The following is a 22,135-nucleotide window of genomic DNA, read 5'->3' on the forward strand; positions in this document are numbered from 1 at the left end:
TTTTTTATTGCTCACTTATGCAACACAAAAATCTCCTTGTGGGATCAATTTCATTAAAGTCCTAAATAATTATTGCAAAAGGTGCAACTGTTGTCTGGTTTACGTTGTTTTTAATGATGGTATAAAGTTTCTCAAGTTTCTCAAGTCCGTCCTCTATGTCAATAAGACATAGAGGACGGCCACGGCCCATGTACAGAGGCCTTACTCTTGTAGATAAGGTTTCATTATTTATTAAGTGATTTAAAGAAAATAATACAACCGCTTTTGGCATCTACTTAATCATATTTAGTTACTGTAACAGAATTGTTTCATGTTAGCAGGGTAGGACATGGAACAATTCTATTAAGGTAACTAAATATAATTAAGCAGACAACAAAAATGGTTGCGTTACTTTTTTCTAGAGTACCGCAGCAGGGGACCCACTTCAGTTCTAACTATGCATGTACAAAAACCTCAAAAAAACAAAAACATAACATAGATGACTTGAGGCCCACTTTTACTGGTTTAGTTTTAATCCATTTTTAATTTTAAATATTCACACACAAAGTTCCCTCAAGGGTAAATTCAGTTTTGATTTATTTACGATCTTTGATCTGTATTCACTGTCTTAAAACTTTCACATCTCACCTGGGTCTGCAGTCATTTTTAGAGCATGTACTGAAAAAAACAAACTTAACCTAATCACAATAATTGTGATCTAACATTTTAGCTGACAAAGTTTATATATTGACCTTCAAACTAGCCAGATCATTAATGACACTCAACACCGAAGATGAAATGTTCAGGAAAAAACAATTCATGTGGGCAAATTCTTACTTAGTGCTTAAAATAGAATGACAAGGTAACAAGATTAAAGTCATATAATATCACAACCATAAAAGGTGACGCAGCATTTAACACATCAATACTTTAGCTCAAGGCGATAGCACAGATATGCAAAATGAATCAATATAAAGAAAGCTGTCTGTTACTGCCCTAACATATGGCCTTCTTACTGCGTTATCTATTACAATACAGAAAACAATGTTCTGAGTGTGAACGATGAGTAATTATAAAATTGTGAAAACCCTGTCCTGCTGCCTCTGGTTTAGTGTCTCCTCCATGACTCCACGCTTTTTATTGTGAAAATAAAGATGTCTTTTAAAAAATGTGGACAGCAATGAAAAGTTCTGGACAGAAATGAAAGAGAGTTGAGTTTATTAAAAGAATTGACTAACTTGATAACAGTCATAATGTATCTGCGTGCAACATTATTATTGAATTTCAATGGTTTGGGAAGAAAAATTCCCTCATGGGCCCTTTAAGGACGGTCGGAAAAGCCTGTTAGTTATTTTTGATAATGGATTGAAGATTGTAGCTGCGTTACACCCATGTCTCCATCCAGGGTAGATTACATCTAACAAAGGTTTGCATGTAAAAAAAAAAAGTGCAATCTTAATAACAGGGCAAAGCTGATCTACTAATCAGCTGCAGCCTGGCCTGCATATGGTAACATAAGCAAAAGGGCAGATGCAGGAATATCCTGATCAACAAAACATGCAAAATACTGGAGGGAGGATAAGCAAATATAAATACTTACAAATCGTAAAGCAATTTATCAAACTTGAACTTGATTGTGGCTGCAGTTTCTACATCTATTTTTCTACTTGGAGAGACTCACATAGAGAAAAGTTGTAACTATACAAGTTTCATTGATGTGAAATAAATAATTTATTTGGTGCTCGGGCCCCCGCAGAAGACTTTGTGTGAATTGACATTCCCTTGGATGAATAACCTAGAATATGATTAGATTAGTCTTACTTTAGGGCCCTGACACTGGTGGTGGAATAAGCCAGAGGCTGAGTGGGACTGAGAATAATCTGAGAGTGAGGGAGGAGATCGGGTGGAGATGGGTGAAAGTTTGCTGGCGTGCTGGAGGGAAGCTAGGGCTGGAGCTAAATGAAGGGGATGTTGAAAGATGTTTGGCTTAAGAGAAGGTGTGGCCCTGATGTTGATTGGCTAAACCCTGGATGAGGGACATTGCAGGTGGTTCAGATGAAGGTGATCATAGTCTTTTCAGATTGAACTTCCGCTTAAGCTTCTTTCGGTACATTTGAAACTTGGATGCAAAATTGTCTGTGGTCATGGTTGTAAAAAGTATATTTAGATGCAATGACAGAGAGAATGTGAGCGAATCAACATATTTGGGCTGTCAGAAATCAAAGTAGCATCGACTAAAACAATAGTCTGTCCAGCAATGCTATTTATGAGGAAAAAAAACAACTCCCTGCAACAATGCCTTTCCTGAATCTGGATATACCGTTCCTTCATTGTTAGTAGAATAGTGGTGTTATGCCACCTTGAATTTGTCTATTTTTGATTTAGTGAGAATCCTTAAGAGGAAAATTAGTTTGTCCTTTAAAAAAGGGAAACAATTTAACAAGCAGCAGCACTGATATACATAAAGATGCTGCTTTTTTCAGAGAGAAATCAGTGATAAAAAGTATTATATATACTACATAAGATTTTTTTAAACTATTGTTTGAGTGGCTCAGGATGCAGGCATTTGTCTGGCAACCACCAGGTGGCCGTTTTGAGCCCCTGCTCAGTTTATCTTTATTCACTGACTGTATGGCAGCCTCACTTCTGTCTGTCTACTGCAAGCCTGCTGTAGGTACCATTTAGCCCATGCTTCAGGCACTCGGATTTCATACAGCACTATACAAGTAAAGGTCATTTATTTTGATAAGAGATAAATCTCCTCTCTGTCACTATCTTATGGCATTGTTTCATACAGTTGTGATGCAAAAAACATTAATCTGCAGTTGGGCCTTTTACCTGTCCTTCTTGTTATTCAAGTCATGAATTAGTAAGAAAACTCATTATTAGGAAAAAATTAATAAAAGTGTCTATAGAGTTGTTATGTAGTTTCTAATATTTTTTTTGCTTGCTAAACCTTTTTCTTTCTTTTCATAGATTTTTGCTGGTCATAATTTAAGCAGTTTTATTTATGAGACTGTTGGCAGAATTTTTGTGCTACAGCCTTTGTCAATGATGTTTTTCTCCATTATGAGTAAAGGTAGATATACTGGACTTGCATGTTTGTAAAGGCATGGATAGTGTGCTAGTCTGTTAGTTCTCAGCAGTTATCTAAACATTTTCTACTTTATACACCCAAAATGGAGTTGGTAACTCCCCTATAGCTTGTCATTGTTTTGGTTCTGTTTAAGTTTTCTTTTTGAGTTTTCATTGGTTTCATTCCCATTCCCTGTTTTTTTCTGGTTGTATTTGAGTTTTTATGTATTTCTTGTTTACCCTCTGTTGTCCCCTTGTGTTAGTCTCCGTCCCCTCGGTCTCTTCTAGATTCTTCCATCCACACCTGCTCCTCGTCTGCTGATTAGCCTGGTCTTTGTTCAGTCTCCCATTTATACCCCTCTTGTGCAGTTTCTAATGGCTGGTTGCACACTGTTTCTTTGCTCCTAATGTGTGTTTTCCCAGATGTCTCTTGGATTTTCTGTATTTTGTTGTTTTTGGATTTATTTATGTTGCCACTACTTGGATTATTAAATCTGCAATAAACCACCTCAGCTTCCTTCTCTGCATTTGTGTCATCCAGAAACCTCCACACAACCTGACATCATTGTCAGGTTGGTCACTTTACTATGGGTGATCATTGTATTGTGCGTTGATATGCCACTTTGGGGTACTGTACAAAAAAAGGTAATCAATTTTTGCAGGCCACATAGCAGTCTGACTTAATAAAAAATAATAAAAACAAATATATGAATATGAATACCATGAGGTACAAGCTGTGAAAAATCCTAATATATACATATGCCCTAAAATTACTTATTCTTAATGGATGCTTTGCAAAAAATGCTGGAGTTTTATAAAAACATGATAACACTCGACAGTGTGCAAACTTGCAACTTTAATCATGTTGTACAGTACAGTTATAACAGCATTTCTTCACAATAAACCCAATACTCATATCCTGATAAAATCTTAAACCTCATTAATTTAAAGTGATTAAGCAAACTTCTTTCATTTCTAAGATTCATCAGAAAGTTAACATCTAGCAGTGATCACAAACCTGTTCTTTTTATTTTTTGTGGTTAAACAAACCAGGACTTTTGTTTTGATGGGGGTCAGAGCTTTACTGCTGATGAGACAGAGACCACATTAAATTGCAAATGTCTTTGGCGAATTTATCAATTTAATGCTAAGGAAAAAAACAAAACAGGGTAGTTTTGATAAATATCAGACTTTTTTCATTTTACAAAAGCTTGTTTGCAACATACATTTTTAGATTTACAAATTTAAAATACTTCCAATTCAACCCCCCCTACCCACCGTCCTTTAATTAACCTTTTAAAAAAGTGAACTAAAATCAGCACAGTAATGAAGGCACTTCATTCTGTAAGATAAGTTAAAATCACAGTTGTTGAAACTAAACACACAACACAAAGAAAGTAAAGCTCATACGATCTTGAAAAAAAAAAAACATGACTTAGATTTTATTTTTTGGTAACTAAAATATTACTTGATAGACTCTTGATAGAATAGTAAAACTGCTTCTCTCTGATAGAAAAGTTATTTTGTGTGTATCTTACTCATAGAAACATTTACTATGTACATACAGTAATAATAATAATATTTTATCAGCATGAGTCCTGTCGAATGAATCCAGGAGACAACAGATGGAAAGAATCCACAGTCATTGAAATGATTTTTCTTAAAATTCAAAGCAGTCTGCCTTGAATGCTCAGACTGGCTGCCCTCCTGATAGGAAAAAGGGAGCGGGGCTGAAGGACCGTGGCAGAGAGGTGAAGCTTCCCCCTGAAGAAGCACTTTCTTTTCTGCTACCTGTTCCTCAAGGTCTGTAAAGGGCTGTAAACGTCCTCCTCTTTACTGAGACCCTCAAACAAAGGGATCAGATCCAGCAGCTCTGTGTCTGTCATGTCATCAAACCAGGACTGCACTGGGACCTGAAGAGAGAGAAAAGACTAGCTTTGATTTTAGAGTGAGCAAAGGGACCAAGCTAAGAACAATTTCTGAGGTCTTGCATGATGTGTGAGAAGCCGGTGTGAGTTTTGCGTAAATAATTGATAGGCAGAAATATATCAAAGGCTAAAAGAGCTGCAGCGAGTTCTCCATGAAGCACAGAAGTCTAAAAATTGAGAAACAGGGTTCTGGCTTAAATATGCAGATGAAAAAACTGTCAATGTCTACATTCTAATTTCACTTACACTACTTCAACTTAATAAGTAACTTATTTTATTTCTAACACAAGTTTATACACTCTTTATTTGAATCAGAATGCTTTAGGTAGACAATAGAGGTTGACAGATATTAGTGCAGTAAGTTCAAATCCATGCTAAGGTTCTGTTTTTATGCTATACCTGTGCATAAATACTACTTTTGATATTCCTATTTTTCTCTAAGGTGCAAAGCCAAACTAAGCCAACACAAATGTCTTCTAGTGCATTTTGAACCATACCCATTCATTTATTTTTGCACTGCTCGGAATCTTCCACATCAATGCCTTTTTGCACCTTCTCTCCCACACTGTGCACATTTGATCACTGCTGCACTTTATTGTTCTTTTTCATTGCTGAGCTGCAGCTCATTCACTGTCTTTGTGTATACAAAATGACAAGAAAGTTTGTCTAAGTCTAAGTCTAAATGCATTTAAAATGCCCTTAAGCATTCTAACATCTGTTTTGGATCTACGATGGATGATTATATGTATGAGGTGTACCCCAAAATACACTCCTTGGTGTTATTCCTTCCCCAACCCTAAACAGGGTTGAGATGGAAAGAAAATAAATAAATTGGATGGATTTTTGTCCTTTACCCCCAGATAATGTCTTTGCTTCCCTGTATGTTGGACTCTAAGGTAAATGAAGGCTTCCATAAAAAGGGTGAAATAATGACTAACTGCATTCTCAGGGTGGAAGATGTACGAGGCAGGCGAGTTGTCTATGATGATGACTTTTTGGAGCTCTCGACCCAGCCGGCTCAGGTCTTTGACGTAATTTCCTCTGTGGAAAACACAAGATTCCCTGAAGAGCCGACTGCGAAACACCCCCCACTTGTCCAGCAGGTCTGCCACAGGATCAGCATACTGAACAGACCCAGAACGAGAGAAATTATCAATAAGGCATGAACACAAAAATGACTGTGGATTGTGTAGAAGTATTATAAACACCAACCTTGGCTAAGCTGGCTGTGAAGAGAACACATTCAAACAGCTCCCCCATCTTCTGGAGGAATTCATCAACATGGGGTCTCTTCAACACATATACCTGAATACAATATTTGGAAAGAAATCTTACTCCTTCATTTTAAATAGAGGACATTTTTGTGAGTCTTTTTTTCATTTGCATCATTATCGAAAAAGCTGCCATTAATTCTGCAACTCAAATGTCTATTCATATTTATTTTATTTTTTAATAACAAAGATAACTGGCAGTACAAAAAATTCTTTATGTGAATACCTTTCACTGACTTCCTTCGACCAATCAGGTTAAACCAGGGGGGTAAGTTGAAGCCTTTGTTAAACCGGTTCAAGAGAAAAGCTAAAGCAGTCTTTCTTTTTTGATTTTTTTGTCATAAGAATGGGTTTCATCACTAGCACCTGCATTTACATGATTACACTTACAAACAATTCTGCTACAAAATTGATCAAAATGTCGGATATGTTTTATTTGAAATGTTCTTAAATTTCTGAGTATGATGTAACTGAAAGCAACTAAAGAAATCAATAATTGAGGTTAATATTTAAAAGCCAAATATATGGTAAAATTTGTTAAATTTTTACCCCTATAGTGGAGGATTTTTGCGAATTTTCGAAAATACCCGCCCTCTAAACTTTAGAAAAACAAATGCCCATGTACAACTCTGTACCTAAGAGGGAACGCCTATTAAACGTGTGCAATAACATATTTCTCCTCGTGCACGTTCTGTTTAAAAGTTGCTGTTTGCATCGCTCATACAAGCTTACTTTCCAAAAGAAGATTTGCAATTTTTTCCACTATGTCAAACTCACCACCGGTAAGTGAAAATGGGGACAAGCACGTAAGACGGCCTTACCTAAACATATCACCAGAATGATTGACAATTAGGAGGACCACTTATTTTGATTTTGATGACCTGGGAAAAGAACATCCTCCACTATAGCTTTAACTAGTAAAATGTTTCATAGTATATTCAAATAAGGTTGTATTTGAGCCTTTTCACTAACATTCACAGCTAAAATGTTCTTTGTTAATGACTGCCTTAGAATTAGTAAGATCATCACACGAACAAGTTTTCCTTCAGCTTTTTTGCTAAACAAATTAAAGCTGGATACAAATGCGGCAGTCTAAAATGTAAGCTTTCTAAACCGCAAGTTTATAAAAGTTCTTTAGTACTTCTCATTTATTTATCCAAGATCTTTTAAACAGGATTAGAGGCCAAACAATTTGCTAAAGATGGTAATGTGTAAATAACTATTATTAAGCATAACATTTAAAAATCTTTTACAAATGAAACTTCCTTAGAATAAATTAATTTTGCATTTCTGCTATTGTAGATTGATTTCATATTTAACAATATCCTTGTCCTTTTTTATTGCAATGTTAACAACACTGACTAGTCTGAAATTTGTTTTAAGTGAGGCCAAACTGTTTGAAACCCAAGTGTATTTCAGCTTGTGATTGATTTTCACAAGAAACCTGTTGCATCACAACACAGAGTGTGATTATGAAACCACATATTTTAACTGCATGAAAAACATCTTGTATCCATATTTGGGGTCTCTGCTGTTCTGCTCAGGAGGTCTTTGTGGGTTAGTTGCTGCTCCCAAGCGCAAGTAGTCAAGGATAGGCTGAAGTAGATCCAAAAAGCCTATCCTGGATTACTTGAACCAGGTTATAGCTACAGTCTTGAAACGTTCACCTTCCTCTGAAATCTGACGAAAGTGTGAAATCATATTCATGGTGAAAATAATTCTGCATGACCAATAGTGTCTTCAACAAGTTTTGGGACATCTGACGTTGAAACAAGCAAAGTCTACTAAGAGATTTAGAATGATTTTTCATGCGGCACAGTAGATGTGTAATAACAGATAATGACAAAATTACAGAAAAAAATAAAAAAAACTGACTCAAGTCTCCCAGGGGAAACCTAATAAATGAAAGCAGACAGCACAGAGTTAACATATTCACGCCTACAAAAGAAATTCCTTAACATCTCAGCGGCATTACCTGATGAACAGTGCCGTCGATCTCTACTGGGACGATAAAATCTGCATTACTGATGGGCTGCAGGAAGACAAAAAAAGAACAAGATGATCAAAATCTTGTATTTTTCTTTTTTACACACACAAAAAGATAACCCAGCTATACTCCTACTGTATATCATGTTTTATAGAGAGAGAAAAAAAAAAAGAGTCCTGCAAAAGTGCCTCAGGCAAGAGATGATTCTAGTCATCATGTGGCTCCCTTTGCTCCAGCGCTCTATAAGTGTTAAATAAAAACCAGTACTCTGGAGAGGAACTTGGGAGCCGAAGAAGATGACAGATGTGAAGGCGAACAGGAGAGTTTCTATTTTCTCTACGTCACTTGTGTCATTTTAAAAAGCGGGAGCAGGAAAAGAAGAAGGTGCAGTAGGCAGAGAAAGACAGATACCAGAGGGGGCGTGGGTGGAAGATGAGAGGAGGATGTAAAGACAAGGATGAAATGATTAGGTAGGAGGCCCAGTAATTTTGGTGAGAGGGAAAAAGAGAAAGAGGTGACAGGTAAAAAAAATCTGATTATGCATGCTATCAGGGGACTAAGTGCTCTAGCTGTCACCTATTTGCTGTCCAGTAGAAAATGGCAGATCAATAAACAGTAACTTTAGATAGTAATGAACCCTTTAAATACAAATAATGTAAGTTTATCCTGATATGATTAACTTCTTAAATGCATTGGAGTTGTTGAAGTTTTCCTGGTGGAATCTATGATAAAAGTGAATTACGTCAATGTAAATTCTGGGATGCTGAAAGTTCTATCATGACACTCTGGCATGAATGTAATCCACCAAAGTTTTCAGAAGGCAGAATGCAACTGAAAAAAAAATGCAAGCAAAGAAAAAGCTTAGTTTTGATTTTGCAGATCTATTAAAAATATATATACATATATATCTTTATCGTGGGCCTCTTTATTAGCATCATTATAGCAGCCTAGTTAAACATAAAAGCTAGCCTAAAATACTAAATGTATTTGTAAGGCCTATGGCTTTAAGGCAAAATAAAGGTCCAGTTTGAAGTTAAATGCCATCCAGCAGAGGGGGTGTTTGCTTTAAAAGTGATCAGCATGCCTTTAGTTTTCACAAACCTCATAAATTAAAGTTCCTAGGTATTAGGTAAGTGATTTCTTTAATTGATCAACATTTTTAGAACTGTTTCAATTTAATACTTAAATGTCCCCCTAAATCTGTTATGTAGGGTTTACAAAGCAATTGATAAGTTGTTTAAAACACAACCTAGAAATGAGCTATAAGAGAATCTAGACCTAGTGTGCTTTCTACCATGAAAACTATGCTTTATGTGTTTTTGTTTTTGTTACAACCTAGTAAAGGGCAAACATGGTAGGGCGGGGTGGGGATCAGAAAAGCAGATTTCTCTCTACTCCTTCGGTTATTGCTCTTCTGCTGAATTGCTCCTTCATCGGAAGACTGCACATATAACAGCTGCTCATGGATAAGAGGCTGTGAGATGCTCGAAAGTAAAAGGAAGATGAAAGGGAAGGGGTGAAGTGTGTAATAACGAGAGTAGGTCTGGATTAAGTAACTCTAAGAAAGAAGAATTCCTAAATATCTCAACATGGGAGAGTTTAGGTTGGGAGGTTCTTTTTGTTTTGTTTTTTACATAGAAGACAAATATATTTTATTTGAGGGAATAAATGTTTTGAAAAAAATATGAACATTGTTGACAGCTTTTATCTGCCCCAATGTTTTGTTAAAAAAATATTGTAGGGGACTTTAACAAAATTAGCTAAATTTGATTTAGAGAGTCCAGACCTAAATACATTGAAGAACTTGTGACAAGACTGGAGAATATTTGCTGTTTCCATCCAGTCTGACAGATCATTAGATAAACTATTATGTGAAATAAATACTTACTGTAAATACTTGTGTAAGGCACTATATACTACATACAAAATATTCAATTATTCATTTTTCATACTGAGGTACTTAATACAAATGGAACATACTTATCAATCAATAAAATGTTAGGCTCTGCAGTGAAACATATTAAAACAGGATTTTTATATTTTATTTTATGACCTCTTAAAAGCGACCAACTATTGCCACAGATCACAGATGCATTAGTTAAGCCGATCCTTAGATCTGGATTCCATGTACTCACATGTTCAAATCAGTGGAATAAACGTAATTTGTTATGATGTAAATAATCCTTTTTGCTGTTTTGGCATGTCTAGCACACAGTGTCTCCTAATCCCAGAACGAGCCTGGGAATTATCCCCTCATCCATAACATGCAGGATAAACCAGAATATGCAATGTGTTACATAATGCTGCTTTTTTAGTCTATGTCCATCTGTGCATCATTTGCGTCCCTGTGTCGTTTTCTTTTTCCTGCACTTATTGTTCAATTCTGGTGCTTTAGAAAAAAACACACATTATTCAAATCACTATTACATCTGAACAGGAAACCTGAAGGAAATCTGCAGGGCTCTGAACGGAACTGTAAACCCTGCAAAAGTGTTGTTTTTATCGTCCTTCTTTTCCAACAATCAGCTAATGTCCATCCTGCATCTAGCAAAAATTGTATAATCTCTAAAGCAATCTAATTCTCCATGGATGGATCGTTTAAGAGTATGAGAATGAGACCCGCTTTGACAAAAATGAAAACATTTTATACAAACTAATCCTGGATTTCTGGGAAATTCGTGCCACAGCCATTCAATGCAACAGTACACTGTAAAGGACACACCCTTATGTCTGAAAAAGCACATGTGTTTGTGGCTTGTGATCACCATGGGTGTGTGCGCATAGTTTTCTTTGACATTTCACAGCAAATGTGGAATTCAGCTTCTAGTCTCATGAAAAGCCTCTCCACTTGAACAGAAATGTATTGCTTTTTACTTCTGGCTGTAAATCCAACAAGAATCTTTACTTTGGCATTTTAGTTGCTTATGAATCAATGGATTTTAATTTAGGTGATTTTTTTTGGTAGAAGTCAGAAATAATAAGAAAAGCTCTGACTGATGAAGAGTGATGAGGAAATGGGTCACCAGGTGTAAACACTAAGTGCCATTAAAACATAAGGGAGCATTAAAAATCAACCTCTTTAATTGGTTGAATTGAAACCTTAAATGTAAATAATGTACAGCCTGTGTATGAAAGCTAAACACTTGTGCGCTTCTTTCTTTTGATATAAGCAAAAAGAAACGCTATAGTATTCATGAAGGATCTGTGCCTAATTGTCTAGTATCTACTGTATATTTGTCTATATATCATGTGATAATCTTGCCCTCCGTTCAAGGCGTAAAGCAGCCTAAACTGTTAAAATAGTCATATTGAGCCGAAAAAACAAATCTGTCAGGAGCCTAATATAAGCCTTGTATGGCAACACAGGCTCTAAGTGTATTAGCACACTATAAAAAAGACTATGTGGGCTTATAAGAATTAAGCATAAAAAGATTAAATTTATCCAGAGGCAAATGTCACATCATGTGACTACTGTCGGTGCTTTAAGTTTAAATTCCAATGCAATATTAATGTATTAGGTTTTGTTGCATTGATGAAATTATAGAAACACAATAAAGAAATCTAATTTTTGGTGTTATTTTTATTTTGAGGATTTGGGAGGGGGGAATGGAAGAAATTTAACATACCTGCATAAGAGAGCTACCTGTTTGATCTGTGAATGGTTTTTCATGCTTGCAACAAAACTAGCAGCAGTAGTGGAGTATCAGCACTATCTTTGCTTTCCTGTGATTTATTCAGAAGTATTGCATTCACTTTTCTCTCACTCCCAATTTGGTGGTCGGCTGCATATTTATCACATGTTCACTGGGAATTCCTTTCAAAGTTACTGTTTTTATTTTTTGACAACTTCTCTTTACAAAGCAAACATGCAGGCAATCCTTCCGCATTGGTAATGAAGGCCAATGATTCTGTCCATTCTTCTTAGAATCCTCTGTTCTCATCACCTATCCTGCTTTTTTTCCCTTTGGGATTCATGACCCAAGACACATCAGCCGTTTTGTTTACAACAGCCATCTGCCTGGCAACACACCGTGCTGAAACATGTGTTGCAGGCTATGACGCAAATCTTCATTGACAGAAATGTTAAAATGTATTGTTTAAATTTATTTATTATACAAATATTTACAGCATTAGAAACATAATGAATGCTTGTCTGACCTCATGCACACGAAACAACATATTAAAACAAAAAAAAAATCCATATTTTTCCATTTTATTACATTTTTAAAAAAGCTCCAGGGAGCTGAAAGGGAGGCATTAAAGAGCTGCACTTGGGAGGCTCTGGAGGCACGGGTTGCCAACCCCTTGCATAGAGAAACAAAGTTCAAATTTATGATGTACTATAAATATACTTTTGTACCCGATGCTAAAAAGTCTCACTCACATACCCTGTGGATCAGATACTGATGTGACAGGGGAGCCCCTCTATTCATTTATTGACATGCAGTGTACATGACAGGCTCACACCAACCCCTAAACCCTTGTATACATGTCATCATACACTCCTACAGCTACGAATGCTAGATTTGGAGCTAAAATTTAATCAGAGGTCATGTGTCGGTCAGGTAATGCCATGTTTGCAACCTGTCATTTACAGTGCATTTTAATAAATGAAGAGAGGGGTACCCAGTCGTGTCAATATGCAACGTGCAGGGGGGTTTGAACAAGCATCAGTATTGAAAGAGTTGGGAGTGAGACTGTGATGCCCTATAAGCCATTTTTGAATACAGACACCTGTGCAAAACAAAGAAATAATAAAGAAGATTATGAAAATTTACGATAGCTCAGAGGTGGCTGAACCACCTTAACCCACTCCATTTAAAGCTTGGTTTGAAGAAGTTGGCCTGTACTGATCTCAAATGGTCCAGAAGGTTTAAGTGGCAAAGTTTTGGTAAATGCAGTGTTGTTACTGTGACAGCAATTTGTAAGTTTATTAGCCAATAGAAACAATCACCGACAGCATAACTGAAGTTTAAAACAACTACCAACAGTGGATAATAAAACACATTGTTTTCATATCTGTTATTTAGAAAGAGATCCGCATGGGCTTCATAGGCAGGCTGCTTTCCCTATCGTCAGCTTTCTCTGTGTGCAGCAGGTAAACCTATCATTTTATTCTACCATTTATTTCTGTGTAGCTGCCTTAAACACACCTTTTCACTTTTTCTGTGTTTCCGCTTGTTATTTTGAACCCTGCCCCTTTGTGGTTTTTGCGAGTACTGCGCCTAAATCTGCGTCAACCAAAAAGGTGCAATGCGTTTCTATGGGCTCGCGCAAGGTACACACAGTCCTGCTATTATATCTCCGCTTTCATGCAGACAATTGGAGACGCTATACTTTGACCTAGCACCAGATGAGAGAGAGAGCTTTTGTTTATCTCTAAAGCTGCATTTGCGTGGTTTGTCTGGCACTGGTCGCCTCACATTTCCTCTCTATCTCTTATTAAAAAAAAACTTTAACCTTGGCTAACCATGACATGATTTTATGACTTAAGCACCAGCATAATTGGGTCCACCAGATCTTATCGGTAGTCTAGCCAACTGCCTCATGAAATACACCTGGATGTTTGCTTACAGCAGTACTTCCTTTCGGGACCCAGCATTGGGAGCTGCTTTAGTGAAGCAAGGGATTATATCAACCAGTGGTAAGCTTTTGCCTAAAAAAAGCTTAATCTCTGCTGCACTTACTTAACCAAAGTCGCAGCTACATTCAGTCCATGACCAGTTAAATCAATGCAAATTGACAGAATAGTTCAGATGTTTGAATTATCCGCAGATTCACTGCTCCTATAGCTGTTTCACTTTGCGCCTTGGCATCTCCGACCGTCGATTCGATCCTGAAAGCACTTTAAGCAAGGGGGAACATATAAATCACTTACTCCATTTGCTGCATTAGTGTTTAGTGTTAATACACCTTTGAGTCCAGCCACCCTCTAATGATAGAAGCTAGTCTGGGCTGCTTGTAGCGCACATTATTTTGTCTTTTATACAGCAGGTCAGAATATGACTAGTTTGGAACAAAATTTGTCTTCAGCATTGTCTACGTCTCATACTTTGATTCGTTGTTCAGATGCCATCGATCTTGGAAATAATAGTTAGCTCATCTTTAAAATATACCCATAGGTTGAACGAACTTCACTGTTATATTGCCTGTGTAAATTCTTAGTCATCTAGGTCATGGCAACCACAAATAGGCTTAAATTTGAAGGCAACAGGACTTCCACTCAGTTTTTTTGTTGGCTCCCACCTGAGCAAAAGCCTTCCAATTTAAGCCTGTTGGTTTCTAAATGTTATATTACTAAAAATATTGGGATAGTGACAACTGAAATGAATTTTTTATTGTCCATGATGAAAAAAAATAAATTAATATGTAAGTAAAAAAGTGTTTTTCGATGCATTTGAAGTTGATAAATATATATTGACATATTCAATTCACACTGTCTTACAACTATCAAAACAATTGGTTGTATTTTTTCTTGATACTATGCCAGACATACTACATATAGTAGATATTTTTTAACTTACCTCTCGTAAGTTTTAAGTATTGTTTATATCTTTCTTTGAGGAATTAAATATTCCATTAGCATAAAGGAGCAATGGATGGTGTAGTATACCTTAAAAGAGCTGTGTACAAGGGTTTCATCCAGGTCGATCACCACACAGTTCTTGCCATAATCATCTATGCTGACCTCAGGCAGGAGGAACTTGGCTGGAGGCTGCAGAGAAAACACAGACAGGTTTAATTGTTATGTTCACCATATTTAGTGGTTAAGCGTAGAACAAACTGTCTGATGATATAAACAAGGTGAGTTAGGGCAAAAAATTTTAAGGCGGTTTTATTCACAGTTAAGATACTATTTGTAGCTTTACACATTCAGCCTGGATTACATTTTTTACAGCAGCTGGCATAAACTTTAAAAATGTCAACTAAGACAAAGAAAGTGACCGGTGATTTAGATTTTTCCAAACAATTGTTGCATCCCCAAGATGGATGTCATTTTGTTTTTGCACCTTGCTCTGTTTTAGGCTTTGCCTCTAAGACTGGGCGCTGCTTCCTGGGTCTCAGTGCAATCAGCAATCACCTGCACACTATTTAAGACCTGTGAAGCTGCACATCAGGGCCTCTGGACCATTTGTCTGCCATACACCTCTGTCGTTGTGTGTAGGACTGAATGTGCTGTTAATTTGCTGCCATGTAAACTTGTGCAGACTGTTTTGGTAGGGGAGAGCTGCCTTTTTGTTTTAACCCTAGTTTTTTCCTGTTTATGTGTTTGTTTATGTGTTTGCTAGATAGGTTTATAGGTATAAAACAACAAAGAGCCTCCCACAATGCAACATGAATTGCCTGCTATTGAAACGGATGTTTCTGCTGGGTGATGTAGGTTAAAGCTTAGCTGAAGACAATGGGATGCTGTGAGTGTGAATATTCTGAATTACATTAAACCACATGCATCTAACACAATCTAAAGTAGTTAAATGAACTGCAGCATCAGCTCAGACCCCTGAAGCTGGGTTATATCAAGAGAGAGGAATTTATTTGTTGACTCTGAAAGTATTTGTTTGTCACTGCAACTTTCTCTCAGAAACGTCAGCATAGTTTTTTTTTTCTTTTCAGGAAAGTAATTTCTAAACATTTTCAGGAAAATACCTTGTACATTTAAAAAAATATATAAACAAAGAAATTGGCTAATATCAGATTAAATCAGACTTAGTTTTCTGTATTTTGTTTGTTGTTTTTTTTAGGTGTATTTCTTGGTTGCCACCACCAAGAAGAATTTGCACAAGCAGGTTGGAAAAAGTACATTTCAAATTTGGTCAAAGCAAACAGCAAGTCCCATTAAAATTCTGACAGAATTCCTGGAAAGTTCCTGAAAGTAACCAAGATTCATAAAACAATCTGATAATTTCAGGAAGGAAATTAGTTTAGGGTGTAAAGGTCCTGGGAAGTACTAACATTTCCTAAGAATGTTTTACAAGGTAAACTCTAACTTGCAAGAAAGTACAGGCAGGTTTTTTGGACTGTACACTGCAAAAACAATCCAGAAATAAGTAAAAAATGGCTTAAATTAAGTATATTTAGCCTTAATTTGAGCAGGTAAATAAGATGATTTGCCAATGGAATGAGTATTTTCACTCTTAAAATAAGATAGTTAGATAATATTTACTTGAAATAAGACGATAAAATAGTTTTTTCTTATTTTAAAAGGAAATTGTCTTGTTCCATTGGCAAAGTGTCTTACTTACCTCCTCAAATCAAGGAAAAACACACTTATTTTAAGAAAAAATAACTTATTGAGATTTATATTTTTTGCAGTGTAGCCACTAAATTTCAGCCAGATCAGGATTAAATGTAACGCTTATCCAATGTCTACTACTTTATAGACTAGACAAAGATCCTCCTTTTTGTTCTTTATGCAGTTTGTTTGGCTGTCTGTGTATGAGAGAGGAAGTTAGGGAAAAAGTATTTCCTCAAAAGTTGGATTGAAGGGTCATTTTGGTCTCAAGGAAACTTTGAAGTTGCTCTAACGACAATGCTTTACCCCCATGTATTTCAGCTCCTTAGCCTTACTAAGTATTTACACTGTAGTCAAATGCCGATGAGATGAAGCCTCATACTCTGTCTTAAGCTCAAGCACGTGGGTTCGCACCCAGGTAGATACACATGCACCCACCGGCAGACAGAGAGTGGAACCTCTATTAGCAGGTGCAGAATGGTCATAGGAGGGTTCAAAAAGATTCCCAAACTCCGCTGTTTGTTAAGAGCCTGTGATCTTTTCCTTTTTTTTTTTAAAAAAAAAAAGCTGTTTTCCAGTTATTTGTTTTCATGTGTAATATTTTATGCCTTTAATATGAGTTTGAAGAGACGTTGAATTTGGGCTGTTTTTTGTTCAGGTGGGCAGTTTTTACATTGTGTTCAGGATAGAAAAACGTGTAGTAACCCAGAGTCTTAAGCGTTTGCGTTAGCTTCCACAAATGTTTTTAACTGTTTTAGTAGAAAATTTAATAATTTAGCTTTCGAAACATGGAGTAGTGAAACTCAATTTTTAGTTAGCTTTACCCGACACTGATCGCTAACTAAGTTACATGAAAGTTTTAGGAAATCTCAGATTTCAGTTATGTAAGGCCATTGGATTATGGTGAATATGAAATATTCTTATAAAAGTTTCATGTTTGGAATTTAAAAATCTCACAAGGAACACTTGAAAATTAAATTGTCTGATGAACTTCAGGAAGCCGGAATATTTTTTTATACAGGAATCATTCAGCCTGAATGATTGATGTCCTCGAGCATAGGGAAAAGGTTAGCGTGATGGAGTATGATGAAGAAAAAAATTTATTACAATAGGTACACTGGGTATTTGGATGACCTGTCTGAAGAGTATAAATACAGAAAAAAAATCAGACACTGAGAGATGGTGTGGAAAAAAAACATTGAAGAGGGAAATACAGAAGAAAAGAAAAAAACAGTCAAAAGAACAAACTACAGCAATACATTAACCAGCAAATGGAAAAGTGGGGAAAGATGTGGGAGATGGACATGTAACACAAACAGTGGGGGAAAACTGAAAACAACTTGGACAAAAACAAACAGAGCTGCCATAGTAACAAATTTGGCTGGTTAGAAATCCAGCGACAGCACACAATAGGGGTGTAAATAATAGTCGTTTTGTATCGATGCATCGATCCAAAAGCCGACGATCCGATGCATCGACACCTCCGCAAGATAATCGATTCATGTTTTTTTTTCCCCTCCGGTCTATTTTTATCCATTTCCTCCTGGGCGTAATTCTTCCTCCCGTGCTGCGGTGCCGCTAAACCCATTTTGCCCTCCTACCGCGCTTCCTGGTTATACTCTTACAGCAGTTTGTTGCAGCAAGCTTCACACAGACATTTTTAAATTATGCTCAGTATTGAAGCGTGGTCTGAGCTACACACGGTGGGTCTAGATACGGCCGAGGCGGTGAGGAAGTGGGGACGAGTTTAGTCCGACGACGGAGGGACATGAGGGCCAAAAAGAGCGGAGTTTCAGCTGGAAAAAAGGGTCCCAGCGGTCTTGCGCACCTCGCTCTTCTAGCGGGTCAAACTTCACTAGTTGTTTTCCGCAATTTCGGTCATAAAAACAAAACAAGCCGGCCTCCTGTCTGCTGCACTGTTTGCGGTCAGCTACAATCTGGGAGAGTTGCAGCGGAGCGTCTCTCAAGGGGGCGGTGACGTCGACACTCTGGAGCCTTCTTCTTCTTCTTTTTTTTAATGGCGGTTGGCAAACAACTTATAGGTGCATTACCGCCACCTTCCAGAATGGAGTATGGACCAGACAAACTATTATATTCTCCCTAAAATACCCGTTCTTCTTAGAAAATTAAAAATACTACCAAAAACTACATCCCCAGATGACCTTTGAAACAATTCCCTTATATCTAGTTTATTTTTATTCCTGTCTAACTCTCTACGCAACATCTCTCTTTCCTGAGTATATTTATTACATTCTAAAAAAATATGTTGGACAGTTTCTCTGGAGCCGAGGTATTGCATTGAACTCATTACACTGATATTGTGCAGTATTTTTTGATGCAACTTTTCTACTTCTGTTATTTGCTGTTGTTTCTAAAGAAAATGCATAATGATATTACAGCTTTCATTGATTTATTTCAAACTTGAAACTTTGTTTAGTCTGTAAGGTGTAAAAAAAAAAGAATAATAATAAAAAAAATTAAACGATTAATCGAATCGAATCGAATCGTGGTGTATTCTTGAGTATCGAAAATAATCGAATCGTTGGGTCAGGAAATCGATACTGAATCGAATCGCCATGATGGATGTGATTTACACCCCTAGCACACAACTGGGAGGGACTGTGGGTGCAGACCCAGACTGAAAATCAGCCTCACTAAAAAAAAGAAAAACAATCTTTTTGAAACAGATCTTCTAATTTCTCCATAAATTAAGGAGAGCACGTTTGTTATAAAGAGGTCTGAAAAAGTTTAGTATTGACCACATGTAAAGAGTCTGTAGAGGACAAGTGATTTCTCCCCTGAGTGTTAGACATTTACAGACAAACAAGACTGGATGTGTGATGATCCTGATTCCATTTTTAGCCCACTGTACCTGCGCTTGGCTGCAGAACACTGTTTGTAGAGGAGCTTCAGGGTTTGGCGCCTTTTTCAACAGCTGGAGCCTTTCTCTTCACACACTCTCACTACACTGGTTGGACTGTGCAAGAAGAGAGGGGGAGTCTCTGGTGCCAAGCAATCCATCATACGGGACACGAACAAGGTCCACTTTATGGGGATTAGAGAGGTTCTGGTGGGAGTGCATGTCAGCATTTACATGTGTGCTGCCATGGTAAGATGCCTTTTAGTTTAATGTCTGACCAACAGGGATCAATTGCGTATGTTTAAGGTTTTCAAAGCGTGTGTTAGTGTGTATGCGAGTAGGCAGATATTGAAGAATGCAAGATGGGAAGCGAGCCCGTATTTCTTAAGCAGCAGATTGTAAACAACCTCTGGGTTCATCGGGTTTGAAGCAGCTGGAAAAATTTGCAGAGGGAGAGCTCAGTGAGGCAGTAGAGCACCTCCGCCTGAGGCCTCAGTGGGAGAAAGCAAACTCCAACACACTTTTTGCACCAAAATTAAACAATTGTTATTCCTCACTGCTTGCCTGTATAGTCAAACTAGGATTACTGTCTTGAAAGATTAAAAACATCACTTAAGGACTTTAGGGATTTCTGAACGTTAATGATATGAAATTTGGACTCTCGCCAGCGATCACAGAAAAACACGAGTTTTACCTTAGGAGGACTACCGTTCTCCTCTGGAGGTGGGGGCAGTGAAAGTGTCTTGTTATTGGCGGGCGGTGCCTCCACATGGTAGTCATTGTAGTTCCGGAAGCAGCAAAAGAAAGGGCTAAAAATGCTCCTGCTTCTGTGCTTCTTTAGACTGCTGTTGGACTGGGAGACTAGAGGAGACAAGCAAAAAAGAAAAGCAATCCTGGTTACCTTTCATGCAGTTTTTAAGTTTAGATTTAAGAAGGAATGCAACACTTGAGAAATATCATGTATATTCAAAAGACCACCTGAGCAGTGGTACAAATTAGTGTACGATCACTAAAAAAATAGGAAGAGATCATATTCTGCTCAGTGTAATCTAGAAACATGGTGGTATGTCCCCTCTATAAAACAGTAAAAAGTATTTGAACCTTGGTAAATCTCTTTTCATCACACCAGTATTTAACCCTCACACTTTCTTTTTATTATGTATTGTCTTACACAAATACCTACAGAAGGATTTAACCAATAATCTCTCAATAAGTAAGACCAGTTAACCTCTAATTGTTTTGTTCTATTTAAGACTGGTCAGAATGTTTTTTACTCGGGCCAACAGTGCAGTAGAATACAGGAGCTCAACCTGCAACCGAAGAGACTATGTAATGTGTGCATAAAATCTGAAAAAAGTTATTTAAACTACTTGGTGTAATGTGAAGACGTACCTTGGTGTCACAGGCCTTCACTGCAAAAACAATCCAGAAATAAGTAAAAAATGGCTTAAATTAAGTATATTTAGCCTTAATTTGAGCAGGTAAATAAGATGATTTGCCAATGGAATGAGTATTTTCACTCTTAAAATAAGATAGTTAGATAATATTTACTTGAAATAAGACGATAAAATAGTTTTTTCTTATTTTAAAAGGAAATTGTCTTGTTCCATTGGCAAAGTGTCTTACTTACCTCCTCAAATCAAGGAAAAACACACTTATTTTAAGAAAAAATAACTTATTGAGATTTCTATTTTTTGCAGTGTTTGATGCATTAAAAACTAAGTCTCTTTCTTTTAAACAACAAACACTGATCTTAAGTAATTTTGGTAGGCCACCAATCTTGAGAAGGTTCTCAACTGTCCCACCTTTTTATCCATTTCTCAGCTTTTGGCTGTCAGTGTGTTTAACTACAGTCCCAAAACTTACATATGTCCATATGATTGCTTCCAGATTGAGTCATTGAATGTTTATCATGTGCCTTTGCATCTGGATTGTAGTATGGTGCATTTTTTGATTTAATCTTTTAGGGAACCTATATTGTCAAGTTTTGATTTTTCAGATTCAGCAGTCATCAGGCCTGGGTGTGACTATAGAATTCCAACTTAAAAATGTGGTCAGCAGTTAAATTATGATTCAAATAAATAGCAGACTGCGGCAGGAATCTCACCCTTGCACTTTTATGACCATAGCCTAAAATGAAATATGCACTAGTTGGTTTAAAATCCCATCTTATGCACTTCAGACATGGACATTTCTGCTGCTTCTTCTATTGGGCTATTAACCATAGAAGAAAATCATAAAAGGTGAAACCAACATTAGCCAAAATCTAATGTTTTTCGGATTCAGATTATTTTTTTTTATAAAATACATGAAAGCCTGTATGGAGGTTGTTCTTATTAAATGCTAGAAAGAAGGAAGTAGTTTAGAGAATATCAATGTGATAAGGCAGGGATGTCAAACTGGTTCCAGAAAGGGCCGTGTGGCTGCAGGTTTTCTTTCCAACCAAGCAATAGCACAGCAGACTGCAGTCATCTCATCAAGGGAGTCCAATCTGAACATGATGACTTGATGATATGAATGGAGTCTGGTGTGCTATTGTTTGGTTGGAAAGAAAACCTGCAGCCACATGGCCCTTTCTGGAACCAGTTTGACACCCGTGTAATAAGGGAAATCCTAACCAAAACTATCTTCTTCAAATCCTCTACAATCTGCTGTGACAAATGTGTTGCTCGCTTAAACCATTTCATAGCACAGAGTCAGCCCTTTTAAAGTTTTTAATGATATACTTTTAGCAACTGATTCAGGTGACGTTGTTGTTTTGGTGCTGTTGGATTTATCATCTGCTTTTGACACAGTTGATCA

The 22,135-nt window shown here is 36.9% G+C and overlaps 1 protein-coding gene across 1 annotated transcript in view; it reads right to left on the bottom strand.

Annotated features, from left to right (window-relative positions):
• Window positions 1–3,890: 3,890 nt before the first annotated feature.
• ctdspla (CTD (carboxy-terminal domain, RNA polymerase II, polypeptide A) small phosphatase-like a) overlaps window positions 3,891–22,135 on the bottom strand; it is a 51,988-nt gene continuing 33,743 nt past the window's right edge. The window contains exons 2-7 of the mRNA XM_038293672.1: window positions 20,028–20,194; window positions 14,854–14,955; window positions 8,229–8,285; window positions 6,195–6,287; window positions 5,921–6,106; window positions 3,891–4,967 (exon numbers count right to left, since the gene is read on the bottom strand). Coding sequence (XP_038149600.1) covers window positions 4,842–4,967; window positions 5,921–6,106; window positions 6,195–6,287; window positions 8,229–8,285; window positions 14,854–14,955; window positions 20,028–20,194 — 731 coding nt within the window. The 3' untranslated portion in view covers window positions 3,891–4,841. The remainder of the gene's footprint in view (window positions 4,968–5,920; window positions 6,107–6,194; window positions 6,288–8,228; window positions 8,286–14,853; window positions 14,956–20,027; window positions 20,195–22,135) is intronic.

Source organism: Cyprinodon tularosa, unplaced genomic scaffold (assembly GCF_016077235.1).
Source record: "Cyprinodon tularosa strain WSP-4 unplaced genomic scaffold, ASM1607723v1 ctg33, whole genome shotgun sequence".
Taxonomy (NCBI): Eukaryota; Metazoa; Chordata; class Actinopteri; order Cyprinodontiformes; family Cyprinodontidae; genus Cyprinodon; species Cyprinodon tularosa.